Source organism: Lipotes vexillifer, unplaced genomic scaffold (assembly GCF_000442215.2).
Source record: "Lipotes vexillifer unplaced genomic scaffold, Lipotes_vexillifer_v1.1 scaffold308, whole genome shotgun sequence".
Taxonomy (NCBI): domain Eukaryota; kingdom Metazoa; phylum Chordata; class Mammalia; order Artiodactyla; family Lipotidae; genus Lipotes; species Lipotes vexillifer.
Window position 1 is genome coordinate 1,236,952 of NW_006792985.1, and position 17,574 is coordinate 1,254,525.

A 17,574-nucleotide genomic window follows, 5' to 3' on the forward strand; every position below is an offset into this window, starting at 1 on the left:
ACTCAGCAGTAAGAAAATTAAAAATCCAATTAAAAAGTAGGCAAAAGACATAAACAGATACTTCACCAAAGAAGATATACAGATGATAAATAAGCATGTGCAAAGATGTCCATCATATGTCATTAAGGAACTGCAAATTAAAACAACAATGAAATACCACCTTCATACCTTTAGAATGGCTAAAATGTAAAACACTGACTAAACCAAATACTGACAGGGATGTGAATCAACAGGAATCTTATTCACTGCTGATGAGAATGTGAAATGGTCCACTTTGGAACACAGTTTGGCAATTTCTTACAAAACTAAACATACTCTTACCATATGAACCAGCAACTGTGGTCTGTGGTATTCACCCAAAGGAGTTAAAAACTTATGTTCACACGAAAACCTATATAAGAATGTTTACAATAACTTTATTCATAACTGCCAAAACGTGGAAGCAACCAAGATGCTCTTCAACTGGTGAATGGATAAAAATGTGATAAATCCATACAACGGAGTATTATTCAGCACTAAAAAGAAATGAGCTATCAACATATGGAGGGGGCTTCCCTGGTGGCGCAGTGCTTGAGAGTCCGCCTGCCGATGCAGGAGACGCGGGTTCGTGCCCCGTTTCGGGAGGATCCCGCGTGCCGCGGAGCGGCTGGGCCCGTGAGCCGTGGCCGCTGAGCCTGCGCGTCCGGAGCCTGTGCTCCGCAAATGGGAGAGGCCACAACAGTGAGAGGCCCGCATAACGCAAGGAAAAAAAAAAAAAAGATATGGAGGAACCCAAAATGCTTACTGCTAAGTGAAAGAAGCCAACCTGAAAAGGCTGCATACTATATGATTCCAACTATATGATATTTTTGAAAAGGCAAAATTATGGAAACAGTAAAAAGATCAGTGGTTGCCAGGGGTTCATCAGGGAGGAGGGAAGACTAGGTGGAACATGCAGATTTTTAGGTGAGTGAAACTACTCTATACAATACTGTAACAGCGGATACCTGTCATTTTGTCAAAACACATAGAATGAACCCTAATGTAAAGTATGGACTAGTTAATAATTGTGTATTGATATTGGCTCATCAATTGTAACATGTACCATCTAAAGCAAAATGTTAACAACAGGGGAAACTTGGGGAGGAGGGGCATGTGTATATGGGAACTCTCTGTACTTTTCACTCAATTTCTCTGTAAACCTTAAACTGCTCCAAAAAATTAAGCCTATTAATATTGTTAAAAAGAACATGTTAAGATATACCAGCTGACCTGGAGATATTTCCATAATGTACTATTAAGTGAGAAAAGTGAGATACAGAGAATATAAGTTGATTCATTTTTATAAAATACCAACAATAAATAATGTGAGTGTTTACATATCATTTTATGGATGTGGAGAAAGGCACTGAAGAATGCTCTCTTGGTTTTGGACAGTGGTTACTTGGGAAGTTGGGAGAAGAGGATAAAAATGATTAAAAACTTACAGATCAAACTTTGAGCAAAAATATGAATAAAAATTTAAGGTTTGGGCTTCCCTGGTGGCGCAGTGGTTGGGAGTCCGCCTGCCGATGCAGGGGGCGCGGGTTCGTTCCCCAGTTTGGGAGGATCCCCCGTGCCGTGGAACGGCTGGGCCCATGAGCCGTGGCTGCTCGGCCTGCATGTCCAGAGCCTGTGCTCCGCGGCGGGAGAGGCCACGGCAGTGACAGGCCCGCGTACCGCAAAAAAAAAAAAAAAAATTAAGGTTTAAGTAATAAAGGCCCTGAAGCAAAGAGAAGTCATCTCAAGACTGGGGGTAGGACCAGCAAGAATAGCCTATTACCAGACTTCCTGGGAAGAGAAACCAGAGGCTGAGAGCAAAGACCCCTTGGTTCCTTTCTAAGAGAGTAAACAGTAGAGAATCTTCATTTTATTAATTATATCAATTTAGTTTATCAACCATCCTACAAGTTCCAAAGCAAACACACACAGAAAAAGAAACCTAGGTTTCAGCTCTTTAATCAATCTCCTTATTCTGAAAAACATAAGCATCGGGCTTTCAATGAACCAAAATAGTTAAAGCTTAAGTTCCATCATATTCGTATAAATCCCCTGGCTCATATCTTGCCCCTGGAAATTCATATTTAAATTTATATAGCTTATTCCTATATGTTTCCCCCAAACTACTGCAGCAAACAGCTATATAATCTTACTCATCCAATACCTAATTTTCACCAGAAAATAATTATTCCCTTTTATTCCATTTATCAAAATAAATCCACAGTACTTCTTAGGATGAGCATCATCCTGAAAAAGAAAAAAAATTTTTTTTTTAATTTCTGAAAATAAAGTTATCTGCAAGGAGCTCCTCCAACCTCTTTTACATGCAGAGGCAGTTGGGTGCAGGGTCTCCTCTTGGAGGGATGTGGTTTCCCGGCAACCTGCCTCCGGTTGTCAGGGAGAGACCCTGGTGAGCTGGTGAGCAGGGCTGTTATCAGGCCGGCTGCAGCCTCGGTGGGGGAAGCGGGCAGCTCCGTGTGGCTGCTTCGTGCCAGTGCACACAGCTCGGTGTGCGAGGAATGCTAAGTGGTGGGCCAGGAACCCCAAGGACCAAGCAGGAGTTGTTACATTGGGCTTCCTGCTAGATGACGTAGCTCTTCATGAATTGGTTCTTAAGAAGAGATGAGGAAATGGAGGTTTGCAGCCATGCAGTGTTTTCTCCGGGACTCTGAAAGCTGGCTGATTCATTCGGCAAACCCTAATGTGGTTTTCTTTTCATCTGCTAACTACAGTATGTCTGTTAAAATATCAAATTTTCTTCAGTTGGCCAAAGAATAATTTTTGGCCTCGTGTGAACAATGCTTTTTAATTTTTCACATTGTGTTTGACCTAAGCAAACTATAAATTACCTAAGAGTAAACTACAAATTAAAAAAAAAAAAAGATTAAAGCTAAAATATGAAAAAGTTCCAGAGGAAAATTCAACACTAATGTTATTACCTTACCATGGTAATATTTTCAGAAGATTTCATTTTATATACATGCTCTGGGAAGACATTCAATGTTTCTGAATTTCATTCTCATTTTTAAAAAATGTAATGATAAAATAGCCATCAAAACATATTGTAACTCTACATTTCTTCCAGTTTCACTATTACCAGTCTTTGCTGTATTACAATGTAAATTTAACACACTTATTCAACAAGCTACTGGATCAGAAATATACCCTGCTGCGAAACTCCGTAGATATGCTCACATGAAATGGTACAGAAGTCCTACAGAAAGTAAGGAACCGTGTCTTTCTCTGTGAAGGGCAATAACCTTGTTCAACATTTTAGAAGCGATCCAGCTTACAGAAGAGGTCCCAGCTGGTTCAGAGGCTATGGCAGTCTCTGGTCAAGGTAAAATCAAGCATTTGGCATTGTTTAAAAACCAACAAAAAATAGTCCCCAAATAAAGTCACTTATGCTAAGCCCCACGTCACCAAACCGAGATTTACCTTGGCTACAGTTTTGGGTCTCCCAGAAGTGAGAGAGAAATGGTTTAAGAACCAATCAGGAATCTCCTGCCATCCCCTAGAGGAAAGTAACCTTGCCATGACCACCCTGCCTAGTACAACTTCCTTGTTCCCGCTTCCTTCTGGCTATAAAAATCTTTCATTTTGTATGGCTCCTCAGAGCCCCTTTCTACCAGCTAGATGGGATGCTGCCCAATTCGAATCAGTTTTTGCTCAAATAGACTCTTAAAAGTTTTAATATGCCTCAGCTTATTTTAACAGCATCATGATCAAAGTAGTCAACTATCTCACCAAATGGGAAGAACGTTTTGATAGGACATCCAGAGAGGAAGTTACCAGAAGACCAAGCAGCCTGACCGTTGTAATCCAAGAGCTCTGGTCATGCCCACAGGGCACCGTAACCAGGTTAGAAGTTCAGGAAACGCAAGGGAGAACAATGGCAATCTCTGAGCTCCAAATGCATTAAAGGAACTCAACCTTTATGTCCCTAAGAAGACACACTGGAATGAAAGTGTAAAACAAGGCCTCAAAGCCCTAGCTCCACCTCCAGTTCTGAGAGCAATCTATGCTGAAACAGTCCCCAGAAAGGCAGCATGGAAGGGGAAGAACTGAGATTAGCCTTGAAAGGCCCAGGAAGACTGAGATGGGCTATGAGGTAAAAAGCAAACCTCCCAGAGGAAGGTACTAAGAGTAGAAGTCAGCCTCAGCAGTGGAAGCAGAGATCAGGAACACTGAGATTAGCGGCAAGTCAAAGAATGTTTCTAACCCCAGGATGAAGAAAGTCATCACCCAGATCACACAGTTACTGCTGTTTTCTTAGCAGTGACAGAAATCTGAGGTTTAAAAGATGCCTGGTAGTGGTGCTCATGACAGACTGGGAAGACTGAAAGCAGTTAACAAGGCAAATGTGATGATTAGTTTTCTGTGCCAAGCTGACTGGGCTAAAGGATACCCAGATAGCTGGTAAAACATTATTTCCGTGTGTATTGTGAAGGTGCTTCCAGAAGAGATTAGCATTTGAGTTGGTACACTGAGTAAAGAAGATGATCCCACCAATACGGGGGGTGGGGGTGGGGGGTGCTCATTCAATCCAATCGGATTAGAACTAACAGATGGAAGAAGGGGGAAGTCACTCTCTCTATCTGAGCTGGAATATCTATCTTCTCCTGCCATCAGATGCTCCTTGTTCTCAGGCTTTAAGACTCAGACTGGAACTTACACCATTGGCTCCCCTGGTTCTCAGCTTTCAGGGTTGGACTGAATTACATCACCAGTTCTCCTGGGCCTCCAGCTTGCAGACTGCAGATCTTGGACTTTTCAGCCTCCATAATCATGTGCTCCAGTCCCTCATACTATATATATATATTGTTCTGTTTCTCTGGAAAACCCTGACTAATACAGAAGGCAAGGAACAATCAAGACTTACTGGAAGAGGACCAGTTTAAATACAGAGGCAAGGATCAAAGATGAATGTGGCTAAGGTTTGGGGGAGAGTAGTGCCACGACAGAAATGGGGAAATTAAAATATGTATCCAGTGTTTTGAAGGGAAAATGGTAAGTTTGGTCTTAGAACTGAGTTTGGGGTTATGGCCGGACATACATATCCTCTAAGAATTTGGAAATGGGAAGCGGAACTTTTGCAAGATGAGATCTAGCTTTCAGAAGCCATGCACAGATGAGAGTGGCTGGGAAGAAGCTAGCCAGCCAGCCAGGAGAAGACGGTACAAAGAGTAAAGCAGTAAAATGCAGGCAACGACAGGGGTGATGCCAGCAAATGCCAATTCCACTTATTCAAAGACAAGGCAGATGTCAGACTCTCCCAACCTCTCACCATCTCTTAGCTTAACTACCCCATGATGACAAACCCACAGCCTACTAGAAATCTGCCATAACCAAAGGTCTGGGCAGCATGGAGAAAACTCAGCTCTGTGCAGCCGAGCCTGGGCTGATGCTCTGATCTCCAGGGAGGAAGAAGTGACAGCTAAGGAGGCTGCCATCACGTACCAAGGGTGGACTGATGCTCCATTCTTCAAACATGGCCCACTCCTTATCACATACATTTCCACTTGGCTGTCGAAATGCTATCTAGGTAATACAGCTTTCCGGTACAATAGGAAAGACTGTTAACACAGAAACAAGCAAACAGTGGCAATCCCAAGTCCCCAGGCTCCCACCCTTCCTGTCTTCTTCAATGTGCTATTCTCCTCTCCATTACTCAACCCGTGTCCAGTGCTTTCATCATAAGCATTCTTGCCAGAGACAATGTTGCCTGATGCTTTTTTTTTTTCTTTTGTGGTACACGGGCCTCTCACTGCTGTGGCCTCTCCCGCTGCGGAGCAGAGGCTCTGGAGGGACGCGCGGGCTCAGCGGCCATGGCTCACGGGCCCAGCCGCTCCGTGGCATGTGGGATCTTCCCAGACCGGGGCACGAACCCGTGTCCCCTGCACTGGCAGGAGGACTCTCAACCACTGCGCCACCAGGGAAGCCCCCTGATGCATTTTTGCCACAAACATTTCCACTGGGTTAACTAATTGGACGTAAGGCAATTTTGCCCTGAAAGATAAAATAATGAAAACTAAAAGAGGGACATTAAAAAGGACGTAATAAAACATGAGAAGTGTAGATTCATGGCGATACTGCCCAAATAACTGATTTTACTTTGTAGGTTGTACCTGAAAACTCGTCTTCCAAGTCTTTCATTCATTGCGTTATATATTTTATTCTTGCTGTTGATTCATTTCCTTGTTCAGCATCAGACAAATTTTCACTAAAATTTCTTCCTTCATTGAGAGGAATCAGTTTCCAAACACTAGCATGCGTATTTGTAACTGAGCTCTGTGTTGCCTTGTGAAAGCCTCTACTCTGTTGTGTGTTCTTAGCATGTTAGCACATGTCCATTGATAGATGCTCCAAAGTTCTATGGGAAACGTGGGTTCAACTCTGCACCTTTGAGGTCCTCAGTCTCTTCCTCCTCCAATGCAGTGTGTTTCAAACTAAAAAACCTACTCTTGGGGCAAATCACTGTCATCTGTCAGCTCAGAAAAGCCATCAATAATGTCACTAAGTGGAAGAAATGCTAACGCATTTCAACCAGTTAAAACCAAACTGTCAAACCAAAAATTGTCAACCAGTTATTTAATCTTTCACAGCAAAACTGCCAGTTAGTTCTGCAGCAAAAAATGCTTGCAGCAAAGATGTCTACAGCTAAGATGCTTATGGAGAAAGTACCTAGAACCCATTCAAACAGCTATTGACTATCTATTCTGTATCACAACACAGGTATGTCTTTGAGGGGCCTGCCCATCAAAGAGATCACAACATAATATGCTACAGTCATTCAGCAAATATTTATTGTCAACCTACTGTGTTCCAGACACAAAGAATAAGACAGAATCCTGCCCTGAAGTAGTGTGTACTCCAATGCTACTATTTCCTAAAACATTAGATATTCTGATGCTCTCAGACAAACTGCAGATTTATGAGGGAAGAAAGATGAAAGAATAGGACATAGAGGATCCACAACGTTTCTTCCTCACGTTGACACCTGAAACCATCTTCTGCAGAATTCAGTCTTTCGTACAGTGCCAGAGTTCAAGATCTGGGCTGGCACAGGATGGCAGGGGCTACAGCCAGCTGCTGTAGTATGAGAAGGGGCCTGGTCATCTGCCAAGGCAGCAGGGGTGACAGCTCCCAGGCCACTGGGGTCTGTGAAGGGGCCAGACCAAGCTCGGCAAAGAGGCCTTCACTGTGGTCCTTGCTGAGGGCCTGGAGGCTGCTGGCTCTCTTGGGACTCATGTCACAGGCTGAGTCTCCTCACCCAGCTGTCATCACTCTCCACCCTCCCCAGCTGCTACAGGAGCTCGCTGTGTCCCCTGAGCCAGAGGGGAGCAGGACGGGGCCCCCCAAGGGCTGTGCTGAGCATGACACCCTTTTCCCCACTGCTGCTGCAGGTCCCTAGCACGTCCCTGCTCAGAGGTTTGAAGACAAGGGGCTTCCCATCATTCATCCTGGCCAGTCGAGAAGTTTACCACGGGTCACAAGAGTGACTGAAAGGGAATTCTGAAATCAGCACAAATCCACCACCACTAGTGGAAAAAAAATTCAGAATATGTACCCCATGGATAAAACATTATGTTTTTGCTAGCTTCTCTGGGTCACCATTGGTCACACGATGGTCACATAAAAAAAACACCTTTTTGGTCTTTGTTTTCAGGCATTAACCACATTCTCCCCCAATATCCACAAAACATTACTGAGTGTCTGATGCAGGCAGGCAGTACCCTTTGTGAAGTGCTACAGACCACAGGATAAAATAAGTGTCAAACATGGTCCAGCCCCTCCCTTTAAGGAGTGAAACATGGCTCCCCACTCTGGACAGACATCCTTCTGGGGAGCTCACACTCATATGGGGAGATAATGTTATCAAACACAAGTCTGTGTGCCCGACGCACAGTGAGGCCAAACAATACCAAAACGTCAGAGTTTGGAGCAGATGAAGGTTTACTGCAGGGCCATGCAAGGAGACAGGCGGCCCATGCTTTAGAAACCCCGAACTCCCAGAACGCTTTCAGCAAAGCCTTTTTATAGGAAAGGTGAGGGAGGCGCGTGGTTAGCTGTCGCAAACGTTTTGGTGTCAGATCCTTTGTTCCTGAGGTTGGGTCACGTCAGGTCATGACGCTCCTGTAAACCTTCACCAAAACAAATGTTATTCTCTGTCCTGACAAGAGAGGGCAAGGTCCCAAGGCTCAACTTTCGCCCTCCGAGGTCCAGGCCCTGGCTGAGAGGAGGGGGGGTCCCTGCACCAGCTAGTTACCCTGCCCAGCAGTCCAGCACCCTGTCCAGCACCCAGTCTGGGTCCTCCCGCCAGCGCCCAGGCCGGGCTAAAGAGTCAGATCTCAGCTGGCGTTGCCCTCAGGGCCAGGTCCCCAGACCTTGCCCAGCTGTCATCACTGAGGGGGCAAGGCGCCCAGGATCCAGCCGGCCCTCAGGCTTTGCATTTAAACTGGAGAGAATCATTTGTGTAGGATCAATGTAATACCTCTTGTAGCAAATACCCATCAGGTGAATTCCCAGCTCACGACAACTGCCCTTCTTTGAGAATAGCCCAACCACAGAGATGGACCTGAAGTAATGCTGTGCAATGTCCTTGCAACTTAACCCTGACCTATGGCCACCTCCTAGGGGTAGACAACTGACCTCAGCTGGACCAATTTTTGAAACTTGAACAGAGAGGCTGAAGCTGGCTGAAGCTGTTACCTTGATGGCAGTGTCCGTATACTCCAGTTGCTGAGGCCTCCGTGGACTGCCACCCATGCAGACAGCCACCCCCTTTAGCTGGCAGAGGTGGGGATGGGGGAGATGTTCGCTGCTGCCTCAAGGCCTGGGCCCGGCCAGCAGGCAGCCGTGGCATGGGCTCTGGGGCTCTGCGGGACATAGCCCTCAGCCTGTCCCTGAGCCCCCAGCTCACCCGCCAGCCCCAAGGCTGGAGGGCCTGGAGGGCTCTGGGGAAACGGCCACGATCGGCCTCTCACTGCACTGTCTGCCTTGAGGACCACTGTCAGGCTGACTGCTGGCAGAGTGGGACCTCTAACTGACGCGCTAAAGGTCTCGTGATAACGGCTGCACACCCACCCCGCCCCTACTACAATAAGACAGAGATTTAATAACTTGGGTAGCAAAAAAGCACCTCAGTAGCAATGCAAGATCTGATAGAAGGATTCATAAAATAGTTCAAAATTATTTGTCTAGTAGAGAAGAAAGGGATTGCTTAGGTTGGAGAGGAAAGGCATGGGTTTATAGGAGAAATGGAATTCAAGCAGGGCAAGTTTTGAGGAAGAGCAGGATAAGGATATATGGAAAACACAATATTTTACCCACGCAGGCATTTAATAAACATTTAATGAATGACTAAATGAAAAGATTAGAGTGTGGAACCCACTTGGGTAAAATCACATTAATGTTTCCATAGGCAAAACACTGAAACACATGCTAGCCAGAAGATGGGGTTCTATAGGGGCACAGTAGGAAAAAAGGCTGGGAAGGTAAGGGTCAGATGGTGGGAGATATGGAATACCCTTATCCCAGGGACTTCAGGGAAGTACTGAGGATTCTGAAACAGGGGGTAAAATAAAGAGCTTTAGACAGGATGCAAAGAGGAGAGATAATAGCTCTGTGTCCTACAATTTAGAAGTTAATCACACACTGGTGAAAATTTTTCTAAAAGGAAATTTGTTTTCCATGATTTTCTTTTAAAAGTCTATGTACATCACTCAAAATAAAAGAAATACACATAATGCCTTCTACATAATAGTGGAAGGAATTTGTCCCCAAGGATCTTTTCTTTGTATAAATGATGCCACCACAATTGACACTTCAATAAAAATGAATATTTATGAAATGTAAAATGATTTGGATTAACTTATTCCAATTTCACCCTCTAAATTTAGATTTTTAAATCACGCCAAAATGTGGATTTTGATTACAAAAGCAAGTTGGGGAAGAAAAACAGAACTTGACATGAAAAAGAGAGCAAAATTTAAAAAGGAAAAAAAAGAACTTGAAATAGGAATGAAAAAAAGATGATAGAAAGGTGGTCAATTAGACTAAAAACAGCAGAAAGAGATCATCTTCAAAGTGGAGTTACTTAATTCAATAATGTAGTCACATTATAAGAACCAAAAGTTTTAAAAAAGCACGGAGTCAAGTCTCCCAGCTGTGTCTTCCCCTCCACCATCAGCTCACTGCATCGCCCTCTCCGTGGCCGTTACTTTCTCATCTATCCTTCCAAAGTTTCTTTGTGCATAAATATTATTATTATCCTCCCTGTTCACACAAAAGTTAACATATAACACTGTTCTGACCTTGCATTTTTCACCTAACACTGTATCTTGGCAATCTCTCCATACCCATTCATATAGATATTCCATGTTCTTTTTTACAGCTGCATATTTCATCGTGAGGATGAACCATAATTAATTTAACTAGCCCCTATTGATGGGCATTTGGGTTGTTTCCAATCTTTGACTACTGCAAGAAAAGCTGCAGTGAATAACCTGGTACAGTCATCATTTGGCACGAATGCAAGTATATCTGTAGGATAAATTCCCAGAAATTCAATTCCTGGGTCAAAAGGTATACACATTTAAATTTTTGACAGATATGGCCAAATTGCCTTCCATAAGAGTTGAGCCAATTTACATTCTTGCCAGCTATGTACAAGAGCGTCTTCTCCCTTAAGGATTTACAACAAAGTGTATCATCAAATTTCTGGATTTTTGCCAGTCTGAAGAATGAAAAATGGTATTTGCATTCTCCTCATTATGAATGAAGCTGAGCATCTTTTTATATGTTTAAGAGCCAATTATACTTCCTTTTCTGTAAACTGCTCATAACCTTTGTCTATTTTTCTAATGGATGTTGGTGTTTTCTTATTATCTTCTAGAAGCTTCTTATATATCAGGGAGATTAGTCCTTCACCTACGATATGAGTTGCAAATATTTACCCCAGTTTGTCTTTTGAATTTGCTCGTGGTAATTTTTGCCTGCAGAAGATTTTTATTTTGTTGTGATCTAATTTATCAGTTTTTTAAGTCTTTTGATTTTCAAGTCATGGTTAGAAAGGCTTTCCTTTCTAAAGGAATTCTCCCTTGCTCATCCTTAAATTATTTCATTTTTTACATTTAACTGAATGAAAAAACAGTACCTATAGTAGTTAAGATCACAAACCCTAGAGGCAAACTGCCTATATGCATATCCCAGATCCACTACTTATTAGCTATATGACCTTGTATAAGTCACCTAAACTCTATAGGCCTCAGTTTCCACACCTACAAGTGGGGATAATAACAGGTTGCCACCTCCTCAGGTTGTTGTGAAGACTAAACGTATTAGTAAATGTAAATCAATTACTACAGTGTCTGGCATATAGTAAACACTCAATAAGAGTGAGCTATTATCAACACATATCTTTTGGAACGTATCCTGGTTTAAGATGTGAAGTACAGATCCAACTTTGGTGGGGTTTCTTTTTGGTTTTTTGTTTGTTTATTTTCCATATGGCTACTCAGTTGTCCCATAACCATTTATTGAATATTCCATCTTTTCCCACTGATTTGAGATGTCACCTGTACCATATGCTACATTCTCATACGTATTTGAGAATTTCTGATCTTTCTATCGACCTATCTATTCATGGACCAGACCCACACTGTTTAAATTATTAAGCTTCACTTTTACTATGTACAAGGGCTAGTTGTCCCTCTTTGCCCTTCTTTAACAGTTACCATTAACTATTCCTGTTTATTTTTCCATATGAATTTTTTAAATTAGTGCATCCTGTTCTAGAACAAAATTAAAATATCATTAGTATTTTTCTTGAAACCATGTTACCTTTATAAATTAACTAAGGGTAGGGTACAAATAACAACAGACATAGACAGGGGTAATACAGAAAGGTGAAAAGCTGTTAAAACAGATTGGAGGTTGGAGTAGAGATGAATTTAACTTTCAAAACAATAATATTAAGTCCCTAAGCTTCTATCTTACAGCCACTGAAAACCCACCAAAGAGGTAACACTGCCCATTTCTTGGGCCAATCAGAACCTTCGGCAACCTGTCAAGGCAGGAGTACCAGGGGTAGAGATAGGAAAGGCCACAATCTAAAATTTAAGTATTTGCGGGGGTGGAAGTTACAACAGCTGAACAAAAAGGACATGTGCCTTATAGGCTTGGCCCTACACCAAAAAAAACAGTTCACTGGTCCAGATATAGCAATGTATGCATGGCTATATAAAAAGGCAGAAGAGCCTGGACAAGAACCAAGTCCTGAGGTTTTGCAGTCAGAGTTATTAGATGGATAGAAAAAGAAATCGTTGGCTTGTTTCTGTCATGTTAATCTTTTACCAGAAGTGGCATTTATACACTAAAGAATTGAGTGCGAAGACTCTGGTTAAGATAAAAGAGAACTAAATTGTGGTCAGTTTTAACCCTGAACCAGTTTGGAAATCTGATCAGGAGTTTTCGGTTTGTTTGTTTTTAGATGTCTAGGAGGACATACCACAGACACTGTAGTGTGTAAAGAGGAAGTTTCATACAAGCTGGGAAAGTGCAGCATTGAGAAGTATTGCCTTTAAATATCCATTTATGAATCCTAGTTTGTTAAAAGGGAATTCTCTTTCAAGATAAAGTTTAGATAATGGGGTTATATAATTTAGAGACAGAGTTAAAGATAATCTGGATTTTTTTTTTTTTTCGAAACTCATTCTCTGAATTTGAGTCAAAAATAAAATAAGCTTTTTAAGGCTATCAATGAGCTGGGAGTGAAGTGATGTGGGACATAGGAAACAGAACTGCTAATGCAGGTGAATGAAAAACAGGTCACACAGCATCAGTTCCCAAACTGCCTCAAATCCAAAGACCTCTACCTTCTCCATTCTCATACTGAGTATTGTGTATGATACACAGACCCTCAGAACGACCTCCTCCTATATATACTCAACAATTCTTTAAGGAAAAGAAAGATGGAAGAATCCCTAGAAAACTGTAAATACAGGATTTATCTTGGCATCAAGCCATATGTAAAAGATTAATCACCGCTTAATCCTCCAACACCTCTAAGGCAGCCGTTTACAAACTACCGAGTGCATTAGTATCACCGGAAGGGCGTATTTAAAAGTTATCACTGGGACTACACTTTGAGAAGCAATGCACCAAGGTAATATTTCTCAAAAAGTATGGTCCTCAGGTTGTTGGACACGTGCTATCTGCGACCTTCTATGGGGCTGAGACAGAAATTAGAGTTAAGCTTTCGAAACTTTTAGAGCAGTTTCTAGCATTTCATTTTTATTATATTTTCTTTCATTTTTATTCATTTTATTTCATTTTTCTAGCATTTCACTTTTATTATATTTTATATATATTTTATTATACTCTCCAGAAGTATTGGTATGAGATTGGAAAATTATTTTTAAGTTTGGGAAGCGCAGCTCTTCTGCATGGCTGACACACACAGGCAAACCCCGGAGCACAGGGCCAGGGGCAGCTCCTGCCAACTGGGGAAAACCGGGCAGTCCTGGAGGATAATGGTAGCCTGAGGATAATTCCTACAACCAGAACAGTGAAGTGAGAAACAATTTCAAAACTGCAGTATTCATCGTTGTGTACCATTCCATTGCTTCCAGTGACAACACAACGCCGCAGCACCGCTGCAAGTGGCCTGCATACCAGAGGCCGGTGCCAAAAAGAAAGGGGATGCACACCGTGGGAAAGGGCGAAAATTTGGTCAGTGCTTTTCCCGCCCGAAGTTTGAAGCCGCCGGGGTATTTGCACTGTAGGTGAATTATACCACCGTAGTAGGTCCAGTCAACGCGTTTCGCGTTGTTTTAGCTGGTGAGAACGCAAACAAAGAAAGAGTAGCTACCCCGGCCCCCTCCCCTGCCAGCGCCCTCCGCGCCTGCGCAGAACGCCAGCTGCCGACCCTCCCGAGGCTGGCCCCCGGCTCCCTTCTGGCTGCCAGAGGATGCGCGTGCGTAGCGGCGACGACCGCGCCCTCGGTGCGTGCCCGCGTCCTTACCCGCTACGGCGATCGCCTCCTTCCGGCCCGGCAGGGCCGCCTGGGGGCTGACGATGTTGGAGGCGGAGTTACCCATTCTCCGGACGGAGAAGAGGCTCTGGAAGGGCTGGCGGGCTGTCCTGGTGGCGGCGAGCATGGGCGGGTGGCTTGCCTAGTGGCCGCCGGGCGGACCGGCGCGGTCAGGAGCCGAGGCGCCGCTGCGGAGTGGGCGGCCGGCGCGGGGCGGCGGGAGCTGGGTGCACTGGCCGGCGGGCGGGCGGGTCAGCGGGGGGCACGTGCGCGGCGGGCTGTGCTGCCCCCGCCCCGGAATCGAGTGATTACCTCAGCCTCGTGCCGGGCGGGCCGGGACCGAGGGCGTGTTCTCGCCCTGGCGTGGGGCCGGGTCCGGGGAGGCACCTGCGAGTTTTCCTTGTTCCCCTTAGGTGCAAAGTTCCCCGGCGGAAGACAAGTGTAGTAATGGCGGTACAAAGTACGTGAAGCGGCAGGGGCCAAAAAAATAATGCCCGGCTTTTGACTTTGAAGTTCGTTCGCATTTCACAACCTCCTTAACAATTCGGTGTGCCCAGTAAGCTGTACGACTACCTACCTTACAAACTAGTAACTATATCTGTTTCCACTGGAGCCATTATGATGATAAATTATCAAAAAGATGATTATCCAAAGTGAAAACTAAGCACAATTTTCAAAAAGTTAAGAATAGGGAAGATAATTCAATATAATGTTTTATATACACATATTTCTATGCACACACATAGAAATAATATACTGATAAACACAAGGGGGAAAAATAGGAACAAGGCACTGATACCCCATTAGCGCAGTTCGGGTGAACTTAAGGGTTCTATTGGATCATTCTTGGCTCTCAAATCATGGGACGTAACATTTGCTCCTGTGACAGATTTTCAACCCCAAAAATAAGGTGGGTGGAGGCAGATGGGTGACTTGGGAGTTGCATATGTGAAATTTTGGTTTTACACGAATGTTCTGCCAAAGTGGGCGGATAGTCTCATGAAGGAACTTCAGATTAGCACCCAGAGAAATGAGAAGGCTTTGAGCCAACCTCCCCAGTGGATTTAGTTACCTCTCTATCTTGTTTAGTTACCTCTTTGTGTTCATGTAGTCTGGACTGTAACCTGAGGACAGAAGAATTAGACCTACTGTATTGTAGAATATGGCCAGACAGGTAACATTAAAGCCTGGGTCAAAGTGTTTGTTTTGTAACACGGGCTCTGTCTGTGTAGTGTGCCTCGGTTTTTACTTCCAATTTATTTGGTTTTGCCAGGAGATTATACGAAGTAGGTTCTACAGGCCTTTCCTGAAAGCTTTACAAGGTGTCCCTTCTAGGTCGTAAGATCGTTCTTCTGTCAAAGGAAATAGTCTGTGTTTTCTATGTTTTGTGGTTGATTGTATGAAATTAAGAACTGAAGAATTTGGGGACTTCCCCAGCAGTCCGGTGGTTAAGACCCCGCGCTTCCACTGCAGTAGGCGCCGGTTCCATCCCTGGTCCAGGAACTACGGTCCCACGTGACACACACATACACACACACTCACAAAACTGAAGAATTTTTCATGTCAAGAAGTATTTACATAATGTTAAGAAACCACAACAAAGCTACAGTGTGTATATGTGTAGTATATAGTACACATATAATAATGCATACACCTCCCCTTGCACACCCACTGAAGAAAGACTAGAAAAAAATTGAAAAAATGTTTGCAGTTTTATTGTTCATGGTAATGGTTGACTGGTTTTCACTTTCTTTAAACTTCTGGTTCGAAATGGTACATATTGTTACAGTGTTCTCAAGTATTCCCATGACTGTGTTACTTTTATTATTATAATTTTTTTTAATTTTTAAAAGAAAAAAATACCTTTTTTCATAAAACAGGGGTTTCTTATCTCATGTACCAGAATAGTTGAGAGAAAAGTTACACTGAGGTTGGTTGCTTGGTTGGCTGGTTGGTTGGTTTAGGAGAGAATTAATATTCCTGCCTTCAATGATGCCATTTTCATCACTAAGGTTTCGTTTTCTTCAGAATCTCCTAAACCCTTCTGAGCTTCTCCACACTGAGAGAGTCTTTTTTTGTCCATATTCCCCGTTGGGCACGCACTGCTTTGAAGTGTTATTTTTGTGATTATGCTCTGGTTTTCCAACAAATTCTAACAATGTATGTTCTTTAGGATGCAGTCTAAGCATCCTCTTTGGTATAACAAAGACCCAAAATACATCAGTTTAAACAAAATAGAAGTTTATTTCTTCTATTATGTAACGATCCAGAAATAGAGCACTGAGCAGGACCGTGTCTTTTCTTCCATAATATCTCACACTATATTGGCTCAAATTAAGTGTACAGTGATTATGTATTTGGTTAAGTTGGGTCAAAACGTTGACTTAGAATAGCAAAAGTTTCTTTTCCATGTGTTCAGGAATGGCTCTGCCTTGCCCCTTGGAGAAAGGAATATTTAATACTCTTTTCCAAAACTAGGCCTAGCTTTTCCTTGGAATACAGATTAGGTTGCTGTAACCCAAAGGTATTATATTTGAAACAAGATAGTTTTTGTTTTGTTTTTTTCTCTCATGTACTGGTCCAGGACTAGGAGGGCAGCACTGCTATCCACATACGTAACTACCATCCCAGAACCTGGCAGCGCATCTGTATCTTAGCCCTACAAAAATGCAGAAAGGAAAGGGGTGCACATCTCAGTACTCCTAGGAGTGTGTCCCAGAGGTAGCACATGTCGTTTCTCCTCATTCCATTCACCTGGTTAGACACACAGCCACATCTAACTGTTGGGAAGGTGGGAGGTAGAGTTCTCTAGCTGGGCAACCACAGATCCAGCTAACACTTGGCAGTTCTAGTAACAAAGGAAGAAGGTAAGAATGTACTTTGGTGGACAACTCTTACAGTCCATTCCTCTGGCCATCGAGATATCCATATGTGTGTATATATGTATATGTATATGTGTATATATGTGTGTGCATATATATATATATGAATATATCCCCTTCTTCTGACATATAGGACACACCCTATTTTAAAGTTCCAAGCACATGATCCAGTGACTGATAAACTAAAAAAATGAGGTGTCTTTTTCCTCCTCCCACTCTCTCCCCCACACACCTGGTGTACAATGATGAAGCAGGATATTAAAATCAATTTGGAAAAAGAATGGGGGGGAAGAGTAGTCACTGGTCCACAGTCTAATCAAATGTTGCAAAAGGGAAACTTCCAAGACTGCCTAGATGGTGGAGGTCGGGAGTGTGGATGGTGGTGGATGGGAAAAGAGAGGAGGTAACATGGAGTAAGTAGTCTGGGGACTTTGACATCTAAGGTGGGAACCTCCCTCCCACTTGATTCACTCTGTCTATACCAACTGGAATGCCTGCCTGATTCTCTCTGGTTTTCCAACCTTATTCTTCATTCAATTCAAGACTCATCTTGTCTGTGCAACCTTCCTTGATTGCACAAGGAAACACGGTTATTCATTGAGCCTAGGTTGCCCCATAGCGCTCACCATTTGCATCACT

At 43.3% G+C, this 17,574-nt stretch overlaps 1 protein-coding gene across 2 annotated transcripts in view; it reads right to left on the bottom strand.

Annotated features, from left to right (window-relative positions):
• The window catches only part of MSRA (methionine sulfoxide reductase A), a 386,217-nt gene extending 371,967 nt beyond the window's left edge, over nucleotides 1-14,250 (bottom strand). The window contains exon 1 of one of the 2 annotated variants that reach the window (XM_007466143.1): nucleotides 14,045-14,250. In XM_007466143.1, the coding sequence (XP_007466205.1) occupies nucleotides 14,045-14,180 (136 nt within the window). In that variant the 5' untranslated portion in view covers nucleotides 14,181-14,250. The remainder of the gene's footprint in view (nucleotides 1-14,044) is intronic. The other variant, XM_007466144.1, reaches the window with a different exon arrangement.
• Between the last annotated feature and the right edge of the window lie 3,324 nt (nucleotides 14,251-17,574).